At 36.3% G+C, this 26896-nt stretch overlaps 3 protein-coding genes across 3 annotated transcripts; 2 read left to right on the top strand and 1 right to left on the bottom strand.

Moving 5' to 3' along the window:
- Nucleotides 1-254: 254 nt before the first annotated feature.
- On the top strand, nucleotides 255-13213 carry LOC103514313 (the record flags this gene model as incomplete). Its single annotated transcript, XM_026827323.1, has 5 exons — nucleotides 255-644; nucleotides 1017-1595; nucleotides 1818-2511; nucleotides 5152-12095; nucleotides 13202-13213. Coding segments are annotated over 5 exons (8619 nt in total), but the record flags the coding sequence as incomplete, so codon positions are not given.
- A 302-nt stretch (nucleotides 13214-13515) lies between these two features.
- Nucleotides 13516-25019, top strand: LOC103514316 (small subunit processome component 20 homolog). The gene is made up of 9 exons (XM_026827324.1): nucleotides 13516-13750; nucleotides 14165-14448; nucleotides 14690-15026; nucleotides 19663-19881; nucleotides 20052-20333; nucleotides 21528-21760; nucleotides 22484-22792; nucleotides 24378-24457; nucleotides 24862-25019. The coding sequence occupies exons 1-9, from the start codon at nucleotides 13706-13708 to the stop codon at nucleotides 25017-25019; spliced, it is 1947 nt and encodes a 648-aa protein (XP_026683125.1). The 5' UTR covers nucleotides 13516-13705.
- A 199-nt stretch (nucleotides 25020-25218) lies between these two features.
- LOC113469534 (small subunit processome component 20 homolog) lies at nucleotides 25219-26235 on the bottom strand. The gene is made up of 2 exons (XM_026827325.1): nucleotides 26085-26235; nucleotides 25219-25418 (listed from the first exon to the last, which is right to left on the bottom strand). Exons 1-2 carry the CDS (start codon nucleotides 26233-26235, stop codon nucleotides 25219-25221), a joined length of 351 nt encoding a protein of 116 aa, XP_026683126.1.
- Between the last annotated feature and the right edge of the window lie 661 nt (nucleotides 26236-26896).

Here is a 26896-nt window from a genome sequence, read left to right on the forward strand (position 1 = left end):
AGACAGCATCTGAGGAAATTGAAGAGAAGAGGGAAGAAATATTTGAAAATCCCAAGTCTGTGTCTGAGGAAATTGAAGAGAAGAGGGAAGAAATAATTGAAAATCCCGAGTCTGTGTCTAAAGAAATTGAAGAGAAGAGAGAAGAAATAATTGAACATACTGAAAATGTATCTGAGGAAATTGAAGAGAAGTGGGAAGGAATAAGTGGAAATCCCGAGACTGTATATGAAGAAATTGAAGAGAAAAGGACTGTATCTGAGGAAATTGAAGAGAAGGAAGAAATAATTGAAAATCCCGAGACAGTATCTGAGGAAATTGAAGAGAAGAGGGAAGAAATAATTGAAAATCCCGAAAATGTATCTGAGGAAATTGAAGAGAAGTGGGAAGGAATAAGTGGAAATCCTGAGACTGTATATGAAGAAATTGAAGAGAAAAGAGAAGAAATAAGTGAAAATGCCGATTCTGTGTCTGAGGAAATAGAAGAGACGAGAGAAGTAATAATTGAAAATCCCCAGACTGTATCTGAGGAAATTGAAGAGAAAAGCGAAGAAATACGCGAAAATCCTGAGGCTGTGTCTGAGGAAATTGAAGAGAAGAGAGAAGAAATAATTGAAAATCCCGAGACTGTATCTGAGGAAATTGAAGAGAAGGAAGAAGTAATTGAAAATCCCGAGACAGCATCTGAGGAAATTGAAGAGAAGAGGGAAGGAATAATTGAAAATCCCGAGACTGTGTCTGAAGAAATCGAAGAGAAGAGAGAAGAAATAATTGAAAATCCCGAGACTGTATCTGAGGAAATTGAAGAGAAGGAAGAAGTAATTGAAAATCCCGAGACAGCATCTGAGGAAATTGAAGAGAAGAGGGAAGAAATAATTGAAAATCCCGAGTCTGTGTCTAAAGAAATTGAAGAGAAGAGAGAAGAAATAATTGAACATACTGAGACTGTATCTGAGGAAATTGAAGAGAAGGAAGAAGTAATTGAAAATCCCGAGACAGCATCTGAGGAAATTGAAGAGAAGAGGGAAGAAATATTTGAAAATCCCAAGTCTGTGTCTGAGGAAATTGAAGAGAAGAGGGAAGAAATAATTGAAAATCCCGAAAATGTATCTGAGGAGATTGAAGAGAAGTGGGAAGGAATAAGTGGAAATCCTGAGCCTGTATATGAAGAAATTGAAGAGAAAAGAGAAGAAATAAGTGAAAATCCCGAGACTGTGTCTGAGGAAATTGAGGAGAAGAAAGAAGAAATGAGTGAATATCCCGAGACTGTGTCTGAGAAAATTGAAGAGAAGAGAGAAGAAATAAGTGAAAATCCCGAAACTGCATGTGAGGACATTGAAGAGAAGAAAGAAATAATTAAAAGTCCCAAGACTGTATCGGAGGAAATTGAAGCGAAGAAAGAAGAAATAATTGAATATCTCGAGACGGTGTCTAAAGAAATTGAAGAAGTCAGTGAAAATCCTGAGACTTTGTCTGAGAAAATTGAAGAAATAATTGAAAATCCCGAAGTTGTATCTGGGGAAATTAAAGAGAAGCGAAAAGAAATAATTAAAAATCTCGAGACTTTGTCTGAAGAAATTGATGAGAAGAGAGAAGAAATTGATGAGAAGAGAGAAGAAATAATTGAAAATCCCGAAACTGTGTCTGAGGAAATTGAAGAGAAGAGAGAAGAAATAATTAAAAATTCCGAGACTGTGTCAGAAGAAGTTGAAGAAATCAGTGAAAATCCTGAGGCTGTGTCTGAAGAAATTGAAGAGAAGAGAGAAGAAATAATTGAAAATCCGGAGACTGTGTCTGAAGAAATTGAAAAGAAGGGAGAAATAATTGAAAATCCCGAAACTTTGTCTGAGGAAGTTAAAGAGAAAAGAAAAGAAATAAGTGAAAATCCCGAGACTGTGTCAGAAGAAATTGAAGAGAAGAGAGAAGAAATAATTAAAAATTCCGAGACTGTGTCAGAAGAAATTGAAGAAATCAGTGAAAATCCTGAGGCTGTGTCTGAAGAAATTGAAGAGAAGAGAGAACAAATTATTGAAAATCCCGAGACTGTGTCAGAAGAAATTGAAGAGAAGAGGGAAGAAATAATTGAAAATCCCGAGACTGTATCTGAGGAAATTGAAGAGAAGAGAGAAGAAAGCATGGATCATCCCGAGACTGTGCCTGAAGAAATTGAAGAGAACAGAGAAGAAATAATTGAAAATCCCGAGGCTGTATCTGAGGAAATCGGAGAGAAGAGAGCAAAAATAATTGAAAATCCCGAGTCTATGTGTGAGGAAATTGAAGAGAAGAGAGAAGAGGACAAAAGTGAAAATGCTATCGAATGTGAAGAAGATAGTTCTGAATTAGAAGATAAAAATGTTGAAGCCGATGACACAAATGAAGAACCTGTTGAATCAGGAGACAATAGTGAAAAACCTGTTGAAGCCGCTGACACAAATGAAAAAGAACCCGTTGAATCAGGAGACAATAGCGAAACACCTGTTGAAGCCGATGACAGAAATGAAGAACCTATTGAATCAGGAGAGAAGAGTGAAACACCTGTTGAAGCCGATAAAACAATGGAAGAACCTGTTGAATCAGGTGACAATAGTGAAACACCTGTTGAAAAGAAGGGAGAACAAATTATTGAAAATCCCGAGACTGTGTCAGAAGAAATTGAAGAGAAGAGGGAAGAAATAATTGAAAATCCCGAGACTGTATCTGAGGAAATTGAAGAGAAGAGAGAAGAAAGCATGGATCATCCCGAGACTGTGCCTGAAGAAATTGAAGAGAACAGAGAAGAAATAATTGAAAATCCCGAGGCTGTATCTGAGGAAATCGGAGAGAAGAGAGCAAAAATAATTGAAAATCCCGAGTCTGTGTGTGAGGAAATTGAAGAGAAGAGAGAAGAGGACAAAAGTGAAAATGCTATCGAATGTGAACAAGATAGTTCTGAATTAGAAGATAAAAATGTTGAAGCCGATGACACAAATGAAGAACCTGTTGAATCAGGAGACAATAGTGAAACACCTGTTGAAGCCGAAGACACAAATGAAGAACCTGTTGAATCAGGAGACCATAGTGAAACACCTGTTGAAGCCGATGACAGAAATGGAGAACCTATTGAATTAGGAGAGAAGAGTGAAACACCTGTTGAAGCCGATAAAACAATGGACGAACCTGTTGAATCAGGTGACAATAGTGAAACACCTGTTGAAGCCGATAAAACAATGGAAGAACCTGTTGAATCAGGTGACAATAGTGAAACACCTGTTGAAGCCGATAAAACAATGGAAGAACCTGTTGAATCAGGAGACAATAGTAAAACACCTGTTGAAGTCGATGACACAAATGAAGAACCTGTTGAATCAGCAGACAATAGCGAAACACCTGTTAAAGCCAATGACACAAATGAAGAGGAACCTGTTGAATTAGGAGAGAAGAGTGAAACACCTATTGAAGCCGATAAAACAATGGAAGAACCTGTTGAATCAGAAGATAAAAAACAAGAACCTGTTGAAGCCAACGACACAAATGAAGAAGAGCCTATTGAATCAGGAGGCAATACTGAAACACCTGTTGAAGCCAATGACTCAAATGAAGAACCTGTTGAATCAGCAGACAATAGCGAAACACCTGTTAAAGCCGACGACACAAATGAAGAAGAGCCTGTTGAATCAGGAGGCAATAGTAAAACACCTGTTGAAGCAGTTGACACAAATGAAAAAGAACCCGTTGAATCAGGAGACAATAGTGCAACACCTGTTGAAGCCGATGACACAAATGAAGAACCTGTTCAATTAGGAGAGAAGAGTGAAACACCTGTTGAAGCCGACGACACAAATGAAGAAGAGCCTGTTGAATCAGGAGGCAATAGTAAAACACCTGTTGAAGCCGCTGACACAAATGAAAAAGAACCCGTTGAATCAGGAGACAATAGCGAAACACCTGTTAAAGACAATGACACAAATGAAGAAGAACCTGTTGAATCAGCAGACAATAGTGAAACACCTGTTGAAGCCAATAAAACAATGGAAGAACCTGTTGAATCAGGAGACAATAGTGAAACACCTGTTGAAGCCGACGACACAAATGAAGAGCCTGTTGAATCAGGAGGCAATAGTAAAACACCTGTTGAAGCCGCTGACACAAATGAAAAAGAACCCGTTGAATCAGGAGACAAATGACACAAATGAAGAACCTGTTGAATCAGGAGACAATAGTGAAACACTTGTTGAAGCCGACGACACTAATGAAGAAGAGCCTGTTGAATCAAGAGGCAATAGTAAAACACCTGTTGAAGCAGTTGACACAAATGAAAAAGAACCCGTTGAATCAGGAGACAATAGTGAAACACCTGTTGAAGCCGATGACACAAATGAAGAACCTGTTCAATTAGGTGAGAAGAATGAAACACCTGTTGAAGCCGACGACACAAATGAAGGAGAGCCTGTTGAATCAGGAGGCAATAGTAAAACAACTGTTGAAGCCGCTGACACAAATGAAAAAGAACCCGTTGAATCAGGAGACAATAGCGAAACACCTGTTAAAGCCAATGACACAAATGAAGAAGAACCTGTTGAATCAGCAGACAATAGTGAAACACCTGTTGAAGCCAATAAAACAATGGAAGAACCTGTTGAATCAGGAGACAATAGTGAAACACCTGTTGAAGCTGATGACACAAATGAAAAACGTGTTGAATCAGGAGACAATGTTGAAACACCTGTTGAAGCCGATAAAACAATGGAAGAACCTGCTGAATCAGGAGATAAAAATCAAGAACCTGTTGAAGCCAACGACACAAATGAAGAAGAGCCTATTGAATCAGGAGGCAATACTGAAACACCTGTTGAAGCCGCTGACACAAATGAAGAAGAACCCGTTGAATCAGGAGACAATAGCCAAACACCTGTTAAAGCCAATGACACAAATGAAGAAGATCCTGTTGAATCAGCAGACAATAGCGAAACACCTGTTAAAGCCAATGACACAAATGAAGAAGATCCTGTTGAATCAGCAGACAATAGCGAAACACCTGTTAAAGCCAATGACACAAATGAAGAAGATCCTGTTGAATCAGCAGACAATAGCGAAACACCTGTTAAAGCCAATGACACAAATGAAGAAGATCCTGTTGAATCAGCAGACAATAGCGAAACACCTGTTAAAGCCAATTGGAAGAAACAAATAAAGAACCTATTGAACCGGAAGACACGAATAAAGAAACCATTGAACAGGATGACACAAACAAAAAACCTATTGAACCGGAAGAAACAAATAAAGAACCTATTGAACAGGAAGAAATAAATAAAGAAACTATTGAACCGGAAGACACAAATAAAGAAACTATTAAACCGGAAGACATGAATAAAAAAAACATTGAACAGGATGACACAAACAAAGAACCTATTGAACCGGAAGAAACAAATAAAGAACCTATTGAACCGGAAGAAACTAATAAAGAACCTATTGAACCGGAAGACACGAATAAAGAAACCATTGAACAGGATGACACAAATAAAGAAACTATTGATCCGGAAGACACAAATGAAGAAACTATTGAACTGGAAGACACAAATAAAGAACCTATTGAACCGGAAGACACAAATAAAGAACTTATTGAACCGGAAGACACAAATAAGGAAACTATTGATCCGGAAGACACAAATAAAGAACCTATTGAACCGGAAGACACAAATAAAGAACCTATTGAACCGGAAGAAACAAATAAAGAAACTATTGAACCGGAAGACACAAATAAAGAACCTATTGAACAGAAAGACACGAATAAAGAAAGTATTGAACCGAAAGAAGCAAATAAAGAACCTATTGAACCGGAAGACACAAATAAAGAAACTATTGAACCGGAAGACACAAATAAAGAACCTATTGAACCGGAAGACACAAATAAAGAACCTATTGAACCGGAAGACACAAATAAAGAAACTATTGATCCGGAAGACACAAATAAAGAACCTATTGAACCGGAAGACACAAATAAAGAACCTATTGAACCGGAAGACACAAATAAAGAAACTATTGAACCGAAAGACACAAATAAAGAAACTTTTGAACCGGAAGACACGAATGAAGAAACCATTGAACAGGATGACACAAACAAAGAACCTATTGAACCGGAAGAAACAAATAAAGAACCTATTGAACCGGAAGAAACTAATAAAGAACCTATTGAACCGGAAGAAACAAACAAAGAACCTATTGAACCGGAAGACACAAATAAAGAAACTATTAAACCGGAAGAAGCAAATAAAGAAGAAGTATTAGATCCTAAAAAACCTGACGACCAAAGTTCTGATATATCTCGCTCACCAAAGAAAAAAATATCACAGCAATATCAGTGTAAAAAATGTTTTGAAATGTTTGGAAATGAAGAAAATTTGCTAAAACATGACAATCATGTGCACAATACTAGTAAAGCAACCTTTTGTAAAGAATGTAATAGAAATTTCCGCAATGAAAATGCTTTAAGAATGCACAATATTACATTCCATAAAAATTTAGTTCAAAATAACAAAACTTCAAAAGAAAAAAATAGTTTAATTTGTGAGAGATGTAAACACAAACCTAAGTATAAATCTCAAAAGGAGCTCGACTCTCACTTAAACGTATTCCACAAAGAAATTCCTTGTGAGTTTTGTACTGAAGTGTTCTCTAGCAAATACAAATTACTAAAACATAAAGCAGATACACACAAAAATGAAACTGGTGATGAAAAAAGACAAGATTCAAATGTTGAAGACCAAAAGAAAAATAATATAGGAGATCAACCAAAAACCAATGAATCTGATGGATGTATTAGAAAATCTAGAAGATTGAAGGCTACTTCAAAGGACTCCCAAACACCCACCCAAAAACATATCGTTGAAAATGTACCTACATTTAAGTGTGAAAAATGTGATCTTGGATTTAAATCCAAATATTTTCTTAATAAGCATGAATGTTCATCAGAAACTAAAATAATCACTTGTATCTCCTGCCAAAGAGACATTAATGAACTGGAATATGAAAAGCATAGAGGATTATGCATTGATATTGTCACATGTAATGATTGTAATCAAATGTTTAGTAATAAATCAATTCTGAAGAAACATATTGTAACTGATCATCACTTGGTAGTAACAAATGGTCAAAACACTTTCAAACGTAAAAGTGAGGAAACTAATAATGACACCATTAAAAAATCCAAAAGTAATTTTAACATTGATCTCAAAGTAGACGAGAACACTTCCAAGTTAAATAATAAGCATCATAAACGTAAATCTGATGATCTTGAGATTCTAGATTCTGAAGCCAAAAAAATGAAAAGTGGTAAAAAGTCAAAGCGAGAGAAAGGATATCCTTGTGGTAAATGTACGGAAGTGCTAAACAGTTCTGGTGATCTTGATCAACATCTTCAACAAGTTCATAATAAACCTGAGTGTATCCAATGTGAAGAGTGCTCTAAAACCTTTAGAAGTGTAGTACTACTTGATAAACATCTCATCAATGCTCACAAAAATATAATAAAATGCAGTACATGTTGTAAAGTATTTAAAACACTATATTTATACAGCAAACATAATCGTCTTGTGCATAATGCAGGAGCTAGTCCCGACAAAACGAAACAGACTTCAACTCCTGTAGAAGAGACTAGCGGATGTAGTGCTGTTTGCTCGACAGGCGAAAGTAAATTGGGCTCTCTCTCAAAAGAAGATCGTTCTAAGAAAATTGCCCAATCTTCAGAAGAACTTTTTACAACTGAAAGTGCCTACACTTTGGAAGACCCTTTTGTAAGCGAAGCTTTGTACCGTTCAGAAGAACCTTCAATGAGCGAAAATGTCTCTGCAAATGTACCTGTCAATAGCGAAAATGTTTTCTCTACAAGTGAACCTGTCCCCAGCGCAAATGTCAGTTTGACGGAAAACTCCATTTCTAGTGGAAATCTCTCAAATAATGAATCTCTTTCCTCCTCTTCAAAAACAGATCAAGAAAATGTTAAAGAATACACACATACTATACAAAGTACAAATGAAAAAACTGAAATGTCTTTGTCTCCATTAAAAGAAAATCCGTCTATGACAAACACTTGTACTCAAAAAAATAGTATAGTAGGAATTGAAAATCAAAAAGATCATGAGATGGTAGAAACCAAAGTATCAACAAGTACGAATAATACCAACCCTAAAATAGATGAAAAACTCGTTCCCTGTCCTACTAAAGATGAAAATAACCAAGCAAAGTTAGAGACCAATGAGAATCCTAGAACTCTTGTAACATTTATAAATTTCTTGAAAAAACAAAACGAACATAATTCTGAGCAGTTAAGTTCTAGGAGTATTAACAAAGAGACACCTCCAATAGCTCAAAACAATAAACATTCTAATGAACCTAAAATGTCTACTAATAATCATGTAGCAGGGGTAGAGAAAACAGTTGAAAAGTCCCCATTGAATGTTCCGACCCCCAAAAAGGTCGTAGAACTCCTACCTAAAGTGGATGTCAAATTGAATTTTACAGACCAATTCAAAAACTGTCAACTGCCATTAGATTCAATGCAGTTAAAATATCCTGGTAAAATTCTATTACCTTTACAACCGTCTGGACCATTAGAAGAATTACAAATCTACAAGTGTGCACGATGTGACAAACCCTTCACTGATAAAATAGAACTTCGACAGCATATTTCAGATAAACATATTGCTTTACCGCCACTTGATGAAGCTTATAAAAAAGAGAAAAAAGCAATGGAGAAAATTACCAAGAAATCCTACGTTCTTGTTCAGAAAGACCAATTACATTCTGTACTTAGAAAAGAACTTTTGAAAACTGGAGGTGGACAGAAAACAAACGAGAAACTATTTTATGCACTAAATCTACCTGAACTAAAATGCTGCCACTGTGAAGCAACTTTTGCGTCACAGAAAAATCTAGAACTGCATTCAAAAACGTTTCATACAAATCTCAGTACTGAATCTTCATCAAAGCGGGCACAATCTACCTCTCTCGGGAACATCCCAAGTGTGTCTGGTGATAACTCTCCACCCAAAACTATACTTATTCAGCGTAGAAATTCCGTAGCGGGATCTGTTAGCACAACCTCCCCATCCAAAGAAATTCTTTTGAAACAGCGAAGAAGTTCTACCAGTGGTTCCAATCTACCTGTTATGAGTATAACTACAGCCAGTACTATTAACAGCACTTTGGCACCTGTCACGCAAGACAGTGAAGCTCCAGATAATGAGCCATCTTCTGTAACTGATACCAACAGTGTGATAACTACAGCACCATGCACCCTAACAGCTAACACGATAATGTTTACACCAGGTCCCACCGACTTGGAATGTTACAGATGTGGGGTCAAGTTCAATAATGGGCCTGAGCGACATTTCTGTACTGTATTCAAATGTGACAAATGTTTTGAAGCCTTTGTTTCTAAAGAACTGCTAAATGCTCATTATCTATTGAAACATGACGTCTACCTTGTTCCCCAACATGTTAAAAACATCAATGAGTTTGCCAATATCAAAAATCTAAATTGTAAATTTTGTACTGCGATGTTTACAAAAAATAAAGATCTTAACAAACATTACCGAGAATTCCACAAGTACTGTCCAAATCAAATGAAAACTTCAGTGATAAAAAATTATAAAGATGTCACCAAATTCATACACTGCACAATGTGTAACGATATTTTCAACTCGAACTTTGATCTACAAAAACATTACTTGGATTATCACAATTATGATAGCTCAGTCAAAAAGTTCGAGGTGCCAGCAGATACCAGTAATCAAATAAGTAATTTATTAAAAGCAAGTCACTTGAATTCTCCTATTACTAAAAGAGGGAGAAAAAGGAAAAATACAGAAACAACACAACGAAATGATACTCTTAAAAGTATTAACAACTTGAACAACATTAATAACGTTCTCAATGATGCGCTAGGCTATACAGTAAGCAGCACTGTACTCAATAATGTAACTCCTGTCACCGGTAATATCATTTTACCAAATACATTAATAAACAATACAGCTACATCAGGTATTGGTGAAGTCCCTGTTGCAAATACTGTCATTACATATCCTTACAATAATACAGTCGAACTTTCTGGACAGAGTGTCATTGTAAACTCTGGTACCAACATTACGAGTATTACGAGTTCTGAATTTCTTCCTGCATCAGATGTTACTTCTACGCCCAGTATGAATCCATCACCGCATCCAAGTCTGCAAGAAACTAGCAATTGTTTTGTATGTGAACATTGTCCAACCATCTTTGTGACCGAGTCAGCACTGTCGGCACATTTGTTAAAAGACCATAAATCCACTCTAACATATACAGCTCAATTGCCGTTAACTGTACGACGTAATGGCAAATGTGACTTCTGTTCATCTGAGTTTGAAGATGATCAAAAGTTGAAGGAGCACATTGAACAAGTACACAAGGATCTACAGACTTGTATCCAGTGCAACCGGAAATTTTCTAACAAGTACAACTTGAAACGTCATGTTGCAGTTACACATGACGCCAGATATGTGTGCTCAGAGTGTAATGAAATCTTCTCCAAAAAGGCTGATCTCACTAAACACCGTTTACATGCCCATGCTCACACCATGAAAGAATCTGGGTTGTCCCATAGTTTTACAACGCCTACTGATTACCAGTGTCACATTTGTGAGAGATACTTGTCCAGTAAATATCATTTGAGGAGACACATGGATAAAATACACAATTCTCAGAGCAATAATGTACCATCCCAGTGTAAAACGTGCTTGAAAGGAGTGGTAGGAATAAACAGATTTAGTTCCCATCTGATGGTAGACCATAAAGTCAAACCTAATTCTTTGGAATCATTCACCGAATCAGCAGTTGTTTGTAATGAATGTAGAAAAATCTTTATGAATAAGAAAATATTTAAACTTCACATGAAAAAGAAGCACAAGTTCAAGCCTCACCAATGTCACATATGTTCTCGAACTTACGCATTTAAAAAGCACATTGCGCGACACATGGAAATTCATGACAGCTTGAAAGATTTCTTATCATTTTCTGCACCACAGGACGATGAAAATGAGTGGGGAGATTTTGAAGGAGATTTCAGTGAAGGTGCTGAGAATGTACAGTATCAGACCACCACAGATATGACCCTAACTGAGCCACAATACATCGAGGGTGCATATAACACCCAAGAGATGAACCTAGACCAACCTTCGCAAAATTACCATTTGGAAAAACTGACAGTGGAAGAGCAACCTATACATACTCTTGATAACTCGCATCTTTATCTACAAAATATCCAGGATGCAGAAAACCAAATGATCTCAACACAATATGAAACTCAGGTTATTAAGAATGTAAACCAACAATCCATGGCATCACTTAATTCCGATCCAGAAAATTTGGTAAACGTCCACACTATGTCCCAAGTGGACAGTTCATTACATCCTAGTCAGTTTATAGAAGAGGTCATTCCGGACCCTCAACAATTAACTCATCTCCAAAACCAACATGTGGACTATACAAATCAAATACAAGAGATGTCGAATACTCATGAAAATATTCAAACTTATGAATCCATGACGGACCACAATGAGCAGCACATTTTGAATGCAGTAGAACCAACGGCAAGTGTTCCTTTGGAAACTTCCAATCAAACTTTTTTAAATCACCAAGATCACGAAAATAACATGGGGGAGTTCCATGAGCTGCAGAATTCAGAACATATGCAGATGATGCAGAGTCTGGATGAAACAAACTTCCAAATGTCAGAAGACCAAGAAGTATGCAAAACATTGATTTTACAAAATGCTGATCCTAGCACTTCATATAATACTCAGCACACTATGTTTCCTCCAATGATACTAGATACATCAGGTCAGACGTATGTTACTCCTAGTCAAATGTCGTATGTGCCTCAAGTGATAGACGGCCATAATCAATCTGATTTATCTTTAACTGATCAACAAGCCTCGCGAGAATCTGTTGTCCTACAAACACCTATGAGTCAGATGTACGAATCTTCATTCGAAAATACTTTGCCCTCTAACGTAGACGTAGCAAACCAAGCGGGAAATAATGGCCCCATATTTGTTCTTCTCTTGAAACAACCTGATCAGACCTCTGTAAGTACTTGCAGAATGTATACTATTGTAATGATAATGATTTTTATTACACTGTAAAATGTAAATAAATTAACTTGGTCATTATTATAACTTCATTTTGATTATTCCCCTTCCCCCTTTTTTGTAGTTAAATTTTATTATTTTGTTTTGCTATTAATAATGTGTTCATTTGAGAGACGAAAAAATGCATAATTTGTTGGTTTTTTTTTTTTTAGTACTAGGAGTATTAGTACTATCAATTTTTTTTCTCTTTTGTATTATGTACTCATACTTACTTTCTTTTTTTTTTAATATAGCTTGTTAGAATTAACTTGAATTTGTTGATAATGTTTTAATAGATTAATCATTTTTATTGTTTTAAAGCAAAATTTCATTTTATTTTATTATTATTTTTTTTTTCAAGTGATTTAGGACATTTTACCCCTTTTATCTACCTAGATAAACTTTTAGTTAATTTACCTTCTGAATACATTTTTTTTTTTTTTTTACTCAAAAATACACCTATACCACTAAAAATAAATACACAGGCAAGAAATCAGCCCCTGATCAAAACTTCATTATTATTTTGATTAGGTATACCCTTTTTACTTTGTATTATTACCTAATTATGTAATTATCCCCTACTGCAGGGAAAGTCCGGATTTTTTTTTTTACTGTAGTATACCTATCTTTTTTGTCTATTGTTTTGAAACTAAAATTTATAAAAAAAAACCATGTATTATACCTATGTACCTACTAACCCACTATATTTATTTTCAATTTCTAAGTAATTATTGTTACTTTTCTGAAGTTGATAGGAATCATTTAAGTATTTTAAATATTTTTGTCTGTCTCTTTTTATTTGAAACAATTGAAAAATAAATTATTAAATACCTAACATGAAGTTCGCTATTTAGGTAGGTACCTACCTGCCTACCTATTAAGATCAATTTCTATTATTTACTTTTTATTTGAATTACATAAATACCTTAATCATACTTTTTTAAAAAGTAAATTTTGGCCTTATTACTTTGTTTTCTTGTCTTAAATAGGTACCTCTACAGCTACACTGAATTAATTATGTGAGACATAAGTTTATTACTTACAGATATTCTGAATTATTGTAGGCTGTCAACTAGAAGGAATGTATCTATTATCAATTTCTAGATAGATATCAAATGCAATCTTTTATCAGCAGAAATTCCTGTTTATTGCTGGACCGAAAGCTGATGAGGTGAAAAAGGAATAATGCGGATTCAGTATGGAAAGCGGTAAGCCCTGGCCAAAGACGCCAAAGTGCAGGGAAAAAATTTCTTACTTTTCTCCCTCAACTTTTTTCCCTTTTATTATCTTTCTCGATTTTAAAGCATCGGTGATTTTAGATTTTTTGTTTACATTTTTGAAAATCACGTGCTCGCCTGCTCGCTGCTCGGGTGTTTCTGGTGCTGGTGAAAAGACTGAAAAGTTCAAAAGGGGATTGGGGACTATTTTTTATATTAATAAATTAATTTATAATAAAAAGTGAAAGAAAGTCGAGATACATTGTTTTAAATACAAATTTCGTTCTATTCACAATGCAGTTTCTATTTCAACGATCTCCATACCATTATTAGAGTCGTCCATTTCGTACAATGAAGCCAAAACCCTTGCGTCAGAAGCAAGGGAAAACCTTCACAGTAAGTTTTCTTCCCTGTACAAAGTCACTTTTGGCTGATTCAAATAAATGAGGATTCGTGATAGTATGTTGAATTAACTAGGTTCCAAACAAGTACCAAAGCTGACAGGTAATAGCCAGCTCATCATGTTCTGAGATGGTGGCCCATTCAAATTCTAACCACATACAGTGTTACTGAACTTAAGTGATCTATTCAGAATGGGTGACTTTTCAATGTGCTATGGCCCCAGGCTCTGAATCCCTGAAGGGCTCTGGGGCCCCTATGCCACAGAGGCTGTGGGTATCCCTTCAATGAATGTGTTGAACACACCAAAGTTCATTGAAGTCCAGCTGACCACATTGGAGTCATTGCATCAAAAGTTGATTGTAATGATTATGATATTCAGTGATTGATTAACGCTTTACTTTTTTTCAGTTCCAACCATTTTCTGAGAGAATCACAAATTTGGACATTGACATTTTCCATAGAGTTGGTCATAAGAATGAAGAAATTGACAATGAGCGGGAGACATTTTTCCATCAGGCAATTGTCAAGTGGAATGGACTGAACAGTTCAGAGAGTTATAATCAGCTCTGCAAGGAGCTTACTCATCATGTTAAAATATTACCACAAGTTATTGCACAGAAAGAAAAGCTGATCAATACACTGGTCAAGTATTTGCAATTGAAAAATGAATTTTCGTTGGAACCAACACTAGAGTGAGTTTAAGTCAATGTTTTTTTTTATATATATAAAAATTAAAAAAAAAAAATCAGGAGCTCAAATGCAACTTCTAGGAATTATGTAATTAACTTATAAGTTATCCCAAAGTTGTTGGCTTGGAATCAAACCCTCAACTTCAAGGCAAAAAGCAAGACAGTCATCAAATAATATGGTACAGGACCCCTGAGATATACCTATCAACTAGGTACATGACTCAATTTATAAATTATGTTTCAGGTTTGTTGTAGCCTTGGCCAAAGATTTGACACATCAAGAATTTTACGAGTATTTCCCTCGTATCTTTCCACTCATCATAAATCTCCTGTACTGCAAGAACTATGATCAGATAGAATGGGCCTTCCAATGTTTGGCATATTTATTCAAAATACTTTGGAAGCAGTTAGTTCAAGACATTGATAATGTGTTGGGACTATTGTTACCACTCCTAAACAGCAATCAACCATTGTACATTATCAACTTTTCCGCACAAAGTTTTGCTTATGTTGCAAGGAAAATAAAAAATAGAAAGCATTTTATTATCTTGATTTTGAAGGCCCTCAAGAAACAACCTGAGGTAAGTTGAAGCAAACTTATGGCTGTGACTGAGATTGCCTAATATCAGTGTACCTATATGACCACAGCATGGGGGCTCCAAGAAAATCTAACATTGGCCCAACATAATTTCAAAGTGAGTCATATTCCCCAACTTACCAGTACATTATAGATAGCAATGCACATTATGTAAAGTCCTATGCTTTAGAATGACTCCTATAGGAAAATTTTTTCAGACTGACATTGGTCCATTCCCTCAACAAGCTTCCTCCTCCAAATGGTTCTGTCTTTCCAATACGCCTCCCATAGACCCATGTTTTGCATGATCTTGTTGACTGAGTCAATCCATCGAGGAAGATTTTACCTAATAAAAAACTATGTTTTCAGGGTGAAGAAGGATGTGGAACTCTGTTCTACGAAACTATCAAAGGGGTGTCAGAGTTATATTTAAAGTAGGTTTAGGTATGATAGTTTTGTTAATCTGTTTTAAAATGTACCTACAATATTTTCCCCCAAATGTAAAAAAAAAATCTTTGTTTTCCAGAGTTTAATGTGTAATTGTGTACCAAAAACTGAATTGCAATCAATGGAGTTAAGAAATATATTTTAAATATATGCATATGATTATAATAATTCGTAGGCGTATTGGATTGTAGACAGGTATAATATTTTAAGTGTAGATAAAAAATAGTTAATGTGTAAATACATTTGTTTTGTTTATGTCTCTAAAGTTTTTACATCAGGTAGACATTTATATTATATTCTGTAATATATTGAATTTATGTTTTCTTGAGCTCTTAGTATTATGAGTTTGTTCGTTCGTTTGTTTTTTGTTTGTTTGTTTTTTTTTTTTTTTTTTTTTTTTTTTTTTTTTTGGGTTTTTTTTTAAAAATTTGTTTTTTTTTTTTTTTTTTTTTTTTTTTTTTTCTTTTTTTTCAAACATAGCAAAAGGTGCTCTCATTTATTTTTATATAATTACAATAAACAAGAATACAACACATTAGGTACAAACATAAGGTGGTGGTGGTTATAACTTCATTTTGATTATTCCCCTCTCCCCTTTTGTATTAAATTTTATTATTTTGTTTTGGCTATAATAGAGTGCTTCATTTGAAGACGAAAAAATGCATAATTTGTTGTTTTTTTAAGTACTAGGAGTATTATATACTACCAATTTTTTTTCTCTTTGTTATTAATGTAACTCATACTTTCTTTTTTTTTTAATATAGCTTGTTAGAATTAACTTGAATTTGTTGATAAATGTTTTAATAGATTAATCATTTTTATTGTTTTAAAGCAAAATTTCATTTTATTTTAATTATTATTTTTTTTTTCAAAGTGATTTAGGACATTTTACCCCTTTTATCTACCTAGATAAAATTTTTGTTAATTTTCCCTCTGAATACATTTTTTTTTTTTTTTTTACTCAAAAATACACCTATACCACTAAAAATAAATACACAGGCAAGAAATCAGCCCCTGATCAAAACTTCATTATTATTTTGATTAGGTATACCCTTTTTACTTTGTATTGTTACCTAATTATGTAATTATCCCCTACTGCAGGGAAAGTCCGGATTTTTTTTTTTACTGTAGTATACCTATCTTTTTTGTCTATTGTTTTGAAACTAAAATTTATAAAAAAACCATGTATTATACCTATGTACCTACTAACCCACTATATTTATTTTTAATTTCTAAGTAATTATTGTTACTTTTCTGAAGTTGATAGGAATCATTTAAGTATTTTAAATATTTTTGTCTGTCTCTTTTTATTTGAAACAATTGAAAAATAAATTATTAAATACCTAACATGAAGTTCGCTATTTAGGTAGGTACCTATACCTGCCTACCTATTAAGATCAATTTCTATTATTTACTTTTTATTTGAATTACATAAATACCTTAATCATACTTTTTTAAAAAGTAAATTTTGGCCTTATTACTTTGTTTTCTTGTCTTAAATAGGTACCTCTACAGCTACACTGAATTAATTATGTGAGACATAAGTTTATTACTTACAGATATTCTGAATTATTGTAGGCTGTCAACTAGAAGGAATGTATCTATTATCAATTTCTAGATAGATATCAAATGCAATCTTTTATCAGCAGAAATTCCTGTTTATTGCTGGACCGAAAGCTGATGAGGTGAAAAAGGAATAATGCGGATTCAGTATGGAAAGCGGTAAGCCCTGGCCAAAGACGCCAAAGTGCAGGGAAAATATTTCTTACTTTTCTCCCTCAACTTTTTTCCCTTTTATTATCTTTCTCGATTTTAAAGCATCGGTGATTTTAGATTTTTTGTTTACATTTTTGAAAATCACGTGCTCGCCTGCTCGCTGCTCGGGTGTTTCTGGTGCTGGTGAAAAGACTGAAAAGTTCAAAAGGGGATTGGGGACTATTTTTTATATTAATAAATTAATTTATAATAAAAAGTGAAAGAAAGTCGAGATACATTGTTTTAAATACAAATTTCGTTCTATTCACAATGCAGTTTCTATTTCAACGATCTCCATACCATTATTAGAGTCGTCCATTTCGTACAATGAAGCCAAAACCCTTGCGTCAGAAGCAAGGGAAAACCTTCACAGTAAGTTTTCTTCCCTGTACAAAGTCACTTTTGGCTGATTCAAATAAATGAGGATTCGTGATAGTATGTTGAATTAACTAGGTTCCAAACAAGTACCAAAGCTGACAGGTAATAGCCAGCTCATCATGTTCTGAGATGGTGGCCCATTCAAATTCTAACCACATACAGTGTTACTGAACTTAACTTATTCAGAATGGGTGACTTTTCAATATGCTATGGCCCCAGGCTCTGAATCCCTGAAGGGCTCTGGGGCCCCTATGCCACAGAGGCTGTGGGTATCCCTTCAATGAATGTGTTGAACACACCAAAGTTCATTGAAGTCCAGCTGACCACATTGGAGTCATTGCATCAAAAGTTGATTGTAATGATTATGATATTCAGTGATTGATTAACGCTTTACTTTTTTTCAGTTCCAACCATTTTCTGAGAGAATCACAAATTTGGACATTGACATTTTCCATAGAGTTGGTCATAAGAATGAAGAAATTGACAATGAGCGGGAGACATTTTTCCATCAGGCAATTGTCAAGTGGAATGGACTGAACAGTTCAGAGAGTTATAATCAGCTCTGCAAGGAGCTTACTCATCATGTTAAAATATTACCACAAGTTATTGCACAGAAAGAAAAGCTGATCAATACACTGGTCAAGTATTTGCAATTGAAAAATGAATTTTCGTTGGAACCAACACTAGAGTGAGTTTAAGTCAATGTTTTTTTTATATATATAAAAATTAAAAAAAAAAAAATCAGGAGCTCAAATGCAACTTCTAGGAATTATGTAATGAACTTATAAGTTATCCCAAAGTTGTTGGCTTGGAATCAAACCCTCAACTTCAAGGCAAAAAGCAAGACAGTCATCAAATAATATGGTACAGGACCCCTGAGATATACCTATCAACTAGGTACATGACTCAATTTATAAATTATGTTTCAGGTTTGTTGTAGCCTTGGCCAAAGATTTGACACATCAAGAATTTTACGAGTATTTCCCTCGTATCTTTCCACTCATCATAAATCTTCTGTACTGCAAGAACTATGATCAGATAGAATGGGCCTTCCAATGTTTGGCATATTTATTCAAAATACTTTGGAAGCAGTTAGTTCAAGACATTGATAATGTGTTGGGACTATTGTTACCACTCCTAAACAGCAATCAACCATTGTACATTATCAACTTTTCCGCACAAAGTTTTGCTTATGTTGCAAGGAAAATAAAAAATAGAAAGCATTTTATTATCTTGATTTTGAAGGCCCTCAAGAAACAACCTGAGGTAAGTTGAAGCAAACTTATGGCTGTGACTGAGATTGCCTAATATCAGTGTACCTATATGACCACAGCATGGGGGCTCCAAGAAAATCTAACATTGGCCCAACATAATTTCAAAGTGAGTCATATTCCCCAACTTACCAGTACATTATAGATAGCAATGCACATTATGTAAAGTCCTATGCTTTAGAATGACTCTAGGGTTGCCAACTTTTTTTTTCGGCATATACGGTACAAACTAGTAAAATGGTGAAAAAATACGGATTTCCCGATTTTTACCCGGAACAAAGGCATTTCAGCCAGAGCGACCTAGGCCTAGAGATCCAGAGTCATGCTGCATGCACCTGTACGCTGTACGTTATACATTCGTACTAGTATACGTTATACTACCTACACTACACTCCCTACTTGACTCGCGGGTTTTGTTGTTTTTCGTACATACCTACCTATCTTTTGAAACTTTTTTTTTGTAATTTTTTCTGTTTATTAGTCAGTTTCCGTATTTTCCATAGATTTGGAAAAAAAAACCGGAACAAAGGTGTGTTCCGGCGGAACATTTGATTTTTGACAAAAATACGGATTGTTCCGGGAAATAACGTACGGTTGGCAACCCTAAATGACTCCTATAGGAAATTTTTTTCAGACTGACGTTGGTCCATTCCCTCAACAAGCTTCCTCCTCCAAATGGTTCTGTCTTTCCAATACGCCCCCCATAGATCCGTGTTTTGCATGATCTTGTTGACTGAGTCAATCCATCAAGGAAGATTTTACCTACCTAATAAAAAACTATGTTTTCAGGGTGAAGAAGGATGTGGAACTCTGTTCTACGAAACTATCAAAGGGGTGTCAGGAAAACTCCATAGCTGCACACAAAGCTTCCTGACTGATGTTGTCAGCTGTTTGGGGGAGCAAAGTTTAGACACACAATGCTTGACTCGAGTTTTGGGCACCACAGTGGACCTGCTCATTTCAGAGCTGGAGCCAGAGCAATGTGCTGTTGTGTGGACCATATTACATGTAAGGAAAAATCTTTACCTACAAAAAAAAAAAAAAAAAAAAAAAAAACAGAATTTATTGAAACCTTTTTTTCCCTCTATTTTTCTTTGAGCATGTTTTTTATTTATAATTTATACTTCATATTTATCTGAGCTTGTGATTATTCTAATTCTGATTAACATATATTTCAGAAAAAACTGTCTGAATTTCTTTCATCATGGACCAAAGACAATTCCGAGGGCGCTGAGCAATCCATTCTCAACATACTGGATCTGATGAAATCCATGGCTGTATACAAGCGAGGTGTCACAGTCACTCAGCCAAAACCTCTGATTGACCTGGTGATTCAGATGGTACAGGACAAGAGTTTGTCTGACCTTGTACTTCAGGATGTGATCATCATAGCGGCCGCCTTGCAAAGGTCCCCAGGGGTGAAAATTTCACAGGAGTATGCATGTCAGTTGGCTTATAACGTGAGTTTTCTTTAGAGAGAGGGAGAGAAAGACAAAGAAAGAAAGAAAGAAAGAAAGAAAGAGAGAGAGAGAGAGAGAGAGAGAGAGAGAGAGAGAGAGAGAGAGAGAGAGAAGTTTCTTCCGGTTCAATAGGTTCTTTATTTGTTTCTTCCTGTTCAATAGGTTCTTTATTTGTGAATTCCGGTTCGATAGGTTCTTTATTTGTGTCTTCCGGTTCAATAGTTTCTTCATTTGTGTCTTCCGGCTCAATAGTTTCTTTATTTGTTTTTTCCGGTTCGATAGGTTCTTTATTTGTGTCTTCCGGTTCAATAGGTTCTTTGTTTGCTTCTTTCGGTTCAATACTTTCTTTATTCGTGTCTTTCTGTTCAATAGGTTCTTTATTTGTGTCTTCCGGTTCAATAGTTTCTTCATTTGTGTCTTCCGGCTCAATAGTTTCTTCATTTGTGTCTTCCGGTTCCATAGTTTCTTTATTTGTGTCTTTCTGTTCAATAGGTTCTTTATTCGTGCCTTGTAGTTCAGCAGGTGTATCATCTGTGTCTGTGGATTTAACAGGATCTTCACATTGGTCTTCTGATTCAATTATTTCTTTATTTGTGTCTTCTAGTTTAATAGGTCCTTCAATTTGAGAGATAGAGAGAATGAACTCTATCAACAGAGGTCTTACCATCTTGAAATCGAAGGGAGAACAGGAGAGGAGAAAGCCAGTCGTTCCGAGAACGAACCTTATCCATTTAGGGTGAAGTTTGCCCCAGGCAGGAAAGAGGGTTCCCTCTTACTAGACAGACTTGCTACCTTTCAAGTTTACTAGGCTGGTTAACATGAGTTTCCTGACGATTTGCTTCAAAATAGAGGTGGTGAAACACTTTCCCAGTTTCTCTTTTCTCCCTATAAATCAAGATAATATCTCATTTCTACTTCCACACAGGTTCTTCGCATACCTCAACGCCACCTGTATTTGGACTTCATCGAGCGAGCTTTCTCCCTATAAGTAGTATAAATCAAGATAATATCTCATTTCTACTTCCACACAGGTTCTTCGCATACCTCAACGCCACCTGTATTTGGACTTCATCGAGCGAGTGTAGGTTGAGGTTTCCTGACGATTTGCTTCTAAATAGAGGTGGTGAAACACTTTCCCAGTTTCTCCTTTCTCCCCATAAATCAAGATAATATCTCATTTCTACTTGCACACAGGTTCTTCGCATACCTCAACGCCACCTGTATTTGGACTTCATCGAGCGAGTATTCAGCTGTGCCGGGTTCAACACCCTGGTACTGCCGTCTCTACTCAACTACTGTGAGTCTGCTTCCTCCGATTCCGACCTTCTCCAGTTGCTCACCAAACTGGTCCTGCACAAAGTTCCCTCCATAGCACTCGGCTCTCATTTTGACGAGTGGAAACGGATCGGTCTGGATTTCACCAACAAGTAAGTCTGGGATTTCACCAACAAGTAAGCCTGGAATTACTAACAAGAAGTTTCGGCAATTACTAGTATGTACTTAGTTCAGTAAATTTTAGACCTACACGAGTGAAACGCGTTTCATGCAACGCGTACATAAGGTTAACAGAGAGCAGTACACACAGGTGAAACCGAATTTCAAGAAAATCAATGTGTATTGTCCTATATTTCACCAACAAGTAATTCTGGGATTTCACCAACAAGTAAGCCTGGAATTACCAACAAGAAGTTTCGGCAATTACTAGTATGTACTTAGTTCAGTAAATTTTAGACCTACACGAGTGAAACATGTTTCATGCAACGCGTACATAAGGTTAACAGAGAGCAGTACACACAGGTGAAACCGAATTTCAAGAAAATCAATGTGTATTGTCCTATTGTCAGATGAAACACGTTTCACTAGTGTGTATTGTGCCTTCTGGGGCGTTTATGGGGTTCTGTGGGGGTATAAAAACGAATTAGAAAATTTCTGACAGAGTTGTACAAAGAACAGAAACCCCATTCTTTTGGAGATTTTATATTTTATTCTTTCTATTACAATTTTTTTATTAGTGAGTGGTTTCTTCAAATTAAATTGATCCCAAGGGTAAGGAAAACCTTGACTCTTGACAAATGGAATGTGATTTAAGGCATGTGATGTGTTCAGATCCACTCGACCCCTATTACACCAAGATTTGGTTCTCATTTCAGGAAGCAGAACAACCTCCTCGCTCACATGACATCGCTTCTCACCTCGTCACAAAGCGCCACAGACGACATTATCTGCACGATCCTCATTGCACCCCATGTGAACGCGCCTCCCCACCTCCTGTCCAAACTGCACGGCGCTCTCAAACGAAAGCTCCGTTCACACGATGTGTCGAGCGATGATCAGACGCAACTGTACGTGTATACGCTCCTGGTGGAGACGATGCTAAGGATAGACCCGGGAGAAGTTAAGTTTGAGGCCATTCTCGAGGTGCTGAGTTCGAGTCTCAATGAGGTATGTAATATGTGCCAGTCATTTTGTCCGTTTTTTCTCCCTTATTCTATCGAGGTCTTGTCATCATTTTAAAGGCACAACAATTCAAACAAATAAAGGTCAAATACACATAAAGGAGGTCTACTTAAAGGGACTTTTCAGTCTTATTCTGGCAGTATAAACAGGGTATATCGAGGGACAGGACTCAGATTTATGGTAACTCTTACCTGTATTTGCATTAGAATATGGAATTTTCCTCATAGAGACATAAGGGACTTAAAGTTTAGGAACATTGAAGACCCCCCCCCTGATGAAATATCTTCAACTTAAAGGCTCACAGTGAAAGAAAAATCAATGGTTGGGTGGAAGAGAACCCTGCCGCTTACATTACTTTGAAATGGGGGGTCTTTTCTGACGAAATTCCTGTGTTCAGAGTCCAGTATGTAGGACTATTGTACCCTTTAGACCAGCCATTCTTAACCTATGGTCCGTGGACCACTAGTGGTCCGCGAGAAGGTTTCAGGTGGTCCGCGAGTGCTTTAGACTCTGCCACTTAAAAGATAGATCCATAAATAAATGGTCGTTTGCCCATTTTTCTACTTTTGAAGCACAGACAAACAGCTAAAAAAAAAAAAGAAGAAATTTGAGAAAGAGAACTCTCAACTGTAACAACTGAGGTCTTATTGTTCCAAAATTGAAGAGAGAAGAACGATAGGATAGGAGAAAGCCAGTTATTCCATGAGCAAACCTTATTTGTTTAGGACTTAGGATATAGTTCCGCCCAGGCTGGAATCGAACCCGCTACCTAGCGCTTACAAGGCAGATGCGCTACCTTCTAAGTTCACTCGGCTGGCTGTGATGAATTGTTGCTGTCTATTTTTGTTCGATTAAATTGGTTCGTTTTTTGTCCGAATTGAAACCTGATTCTCATTTCACACCTATCTGATTGGGCCGAAAACAAACCGAATCGAAAGAAACCTATACGTGTGAAACTAGCCTTAATCTAATGTCAATACCCTTAATCTAATGTCGTTGGCACACTCTAATAAATATAGATAAATAAAAATACTAGCCTTAATCTAATGTCTAGCCTTAATGTTTTATTTTAAAAATAAAATATATCCTCAGTTTAAATTAGGGTGTGTATGTAGTGTAAAGAAAAAACTAACTACAATTTATTATAATAATGAATGCTCTCTCTCTCTCCCCCTCCTAGGTGTGTACAGTCCCACCGCCCTCACCAAACTGTTCATAGTGTGGAGTAAGGAGCCCAAATATTTCCCCCTCCTAGTCAAATATAACAGTAATTTAACAATCGAACCAAGTTTACTATTGGATAGAAAAGGGATATTTTCAGTATGATTTTTCATTGTTCAATAAGAACTAATCTTTCACTAATCATATTTTCTTTATCCTAATAACAGAAATTTAACAATCGAACCAAGTTTACTATTGGATAGAAAAGGGATATTTTCAGTATGATTTTTCATTGTTCAATAAGAACTAATCTTTCTTTAGCCCCAAGTTAGTATTAAGAAAAATTATGTACATAATGGTATTTTATCAGTTATCATTATCACAGTAAAAATATTTGATTTGATTCTTACTTCCTCACATTTCCAGATTCACGGAGCAGTGCAAGTCTCTGTCGAAACCGCTCAACGCTCGCACCATCACGCAATATATCATTCGTGTACATAATGGTAGGTATTTTATCAGTTATCACAATAAAAATATTCGATTTGATTGTTACTTCCTCACATTTCCAGATTCACGGAGCAGTGCAAGTCTCTGTCGAAACCGCTCAACGCTCGCACCATCACGCAATATATCATTCGGGGGTAGCGCGCCTGCCTTGTAAGCGCTAGGCAGGAGGTTCGATTCCCGGTCGAGGAGAACTTTATCCTGAACAGATGAGGTTCGTTCTTAGAACGGCTGGCTTGCTCTTATCCTGTTCCCTCTTTGATTCCAGGACGATAAGACTTTTTGGTTGTTACAGTTTCCTCTTTCGAACATCTTGAAGAATAAAATAAATAAATCATTCGCGATATTGTATTTCTTATTATACAACATCCTGCTCATTCCTATTTATTCCATCTTATTCCAGATCGCACAGAAACGTCGATTGACTCCGACCTTCCATTCATAACAGATCACTACGCCCATCTTACCGCCCTCAACGATAAACCAGACCATTGCAATGTCCGTGTCCTCCTATGGGAAACGCTCGCTCAGATGAAGATTTCTTTGATTTCAGGACGATAAGACTTTTTGGTTTTTACAGTTCCCTCTTTCGAACATCTTGAAGAATAAGAAAATAAATAAATAAATCGCGATGTTGTATTTCTTATTATACAACATCCTGCTTATTCCTATTTATTCTATCTTATTCCAGATCGCACAGAAACGTCGATTGACTCCGACCTCCCATTCATAACAGACCACTACGCCCATCTTACCGCCCTCAACGATAAACCAGACCATTGCAATGTCCGTGTCCTCCTATGGGAAACGCTCGCTCAGATGAAGACCGGGATGGGCTGTCTGATCCCCGTGATGGGCTGTCTGGTCCCTGGTCGGGATATTTGACTAGGAGGGGGAAATATTTGGGCTCCTTACTCCACACTATGAACAGTTTGGTGAGGGCGGTGGGACTGTACACACCTAGGAGGGGGAGAGAGAGAGCATTCATTATTATAACAAATTGTAGTTAGTTCTTTCTTTACACTACATACACACCCCAATTTAAACTGAGAAGGATATATTTTATTTTTAAAATAAAACACATTAACATTACCTTAGCCTAATTTAAATCTAGAATCTAGATTGAGGCTAGTTTTACACGTATAGGTTTCTTTCGATTCGGTTTGTTTTCGGCCCAATCAGATAGGTGTGAAACGAGAATCAGGTTTCAATTCGGACAGAAATGGACCGAAAGCGAACCAATTTAATCGAACAAAAATAGACAGCAACAATTTATCACAGCCAGCCGAGTGAACTTAGAAGGTAGCGCTAGGTAGCGGGTTCGATTCCAGCCTGGGGGGAACTATATCCTAAGTCCTAAACAAATAAGGTTTGCTCATGGAATAACTGGCTTTCTCCTATCCTATCTTTCTTCTCTCTTCAATTTCGGGACAATAAGACCTCAGTTGTTACAGTTGAGAGTCCTCTTTCTCAAATTTCTTCTTTTTTCATCGTACTAAGCGCTTAAGCTACAAGGTCATTCCCCCTAACTCCTGGTTCAGATTGGGTGGTATACAAATTATACATTTACGAGTATGTATCTCAGGAATCAAATATCTTAAAAATAAATAAAAAATCATCGCTCACCTTCCGTATTAAGTTTATCAAGCCCCGTCCAGACGAACGTATCAAACACCGCGTCCACAATATCCTCCTCATACGGGAACTCCGAGTAGCGCTCAAAGAATTCGTTCACAGCCAGAATAGCGCTCGTTCTCACCTTCCCCAGAATGTTCATAGAGGCTTAGGTGTAGGGGCAAACAGCCCCATAGGATGGGTTGAACTTATACGAAACTCTAGTTTACTTGTTTCCTTCTTCCTACGTCCACGTCTCCTGGACCTAGACAAGAAGTACTTACACCTAAGACCTTGTTTAGGCTGCGAGAGTAAAAGGACTTTTCAGTCCTATGCTGTCAGTGTCAGTATAAACAAGGTATATTCTATTCTACTTTGCTTTAGAGGTATTCTAAGAGGGGTTTTTTTTTCCAAGTAGATGTTTGAGTGAGGCCGATTCTAAAACATTGTAACTCACTCTTTAAATCCCGATGGGTACCTATTGGGAGTTGGGATCTGACTCCTTGACTGAGTAGTCCACTGAAAAGCTTGGTTCTTTCTTATAACCCTCTAACTCTTTACGTATCTCTACTTTGCTCTGAAGTTATTATTATCTTGACCATAACATAGGGTCTTGGCAGCGCAGGCTGAATCGACCAGGTCATTCATTTATTGGAGTAAAATTTACAAATATAAAATAAAAAGAATAAACAATAATCAAAAATAAACAAGTTCAGGTTTTGATAAAAATGCAACCCCTTTTTTCAGACGAATACAAGAACCTGAACTACGGCAGTTTTCTTCTCAAGCCGTACGTCCTGTCCATACTCAAATACTACCAGAAT

Source organism: Diaphorina citri, unplaced genomic scaffold (assembly GCF_000475195.1).
Source record: "Diaphorina citri unplaced genomic scaffold, Diaci psyllid genome assembly version 1.1 scaffold1121, whole genome shotgun sequence".
NCBI classification, from domain to species: domain Eukaryota; kingdom Metazoa; phylum Arthropoda; class Insecta; order Hemiptera; family Psyllidae; genus Diaphorina; species Diaphorina citri.

Excerpts from the sequence above, each read along its gene's own strand:
- LOC103514316 (XM_026827324.1), top strand. The coding sequence starts at position 13,706 with ATGAAGCCAAAACCCTTGCGTCAGAAGCAAGGGAAAACCTTCACA. Across the intron at positions 19,882-20,051 it reads TTGTGTGGACCATATTACAT|AAAAAACTGTCTGAATTTCT; the intron begins GTAAGGAAAAAT and ends CATATATTTCAG. Across the intron at positions 20,334-21,527 it reads CATGTCAGTTGGCTTATAAC|GTTCTTCGCATACCTCAACG; the intron begins GTGAGTTTTCTT and ends ACTTGCACACAG.
- LOC113469534 (XM_026827325.1), bottom strand. The coding sequence starts at position 26,235 with ATGAACATTCTGGGGAAGGTGAGAACGAGCGCTATTCTGGCTGTGAAC. Across the intron at positions 25,419-26,084 it reads TGATAAACTTAATACGGAAG|GTGTGTACAGTCCCACCGCC; the intron begins GTGAGCGATGAT and ends TCCCCCTCCTAG.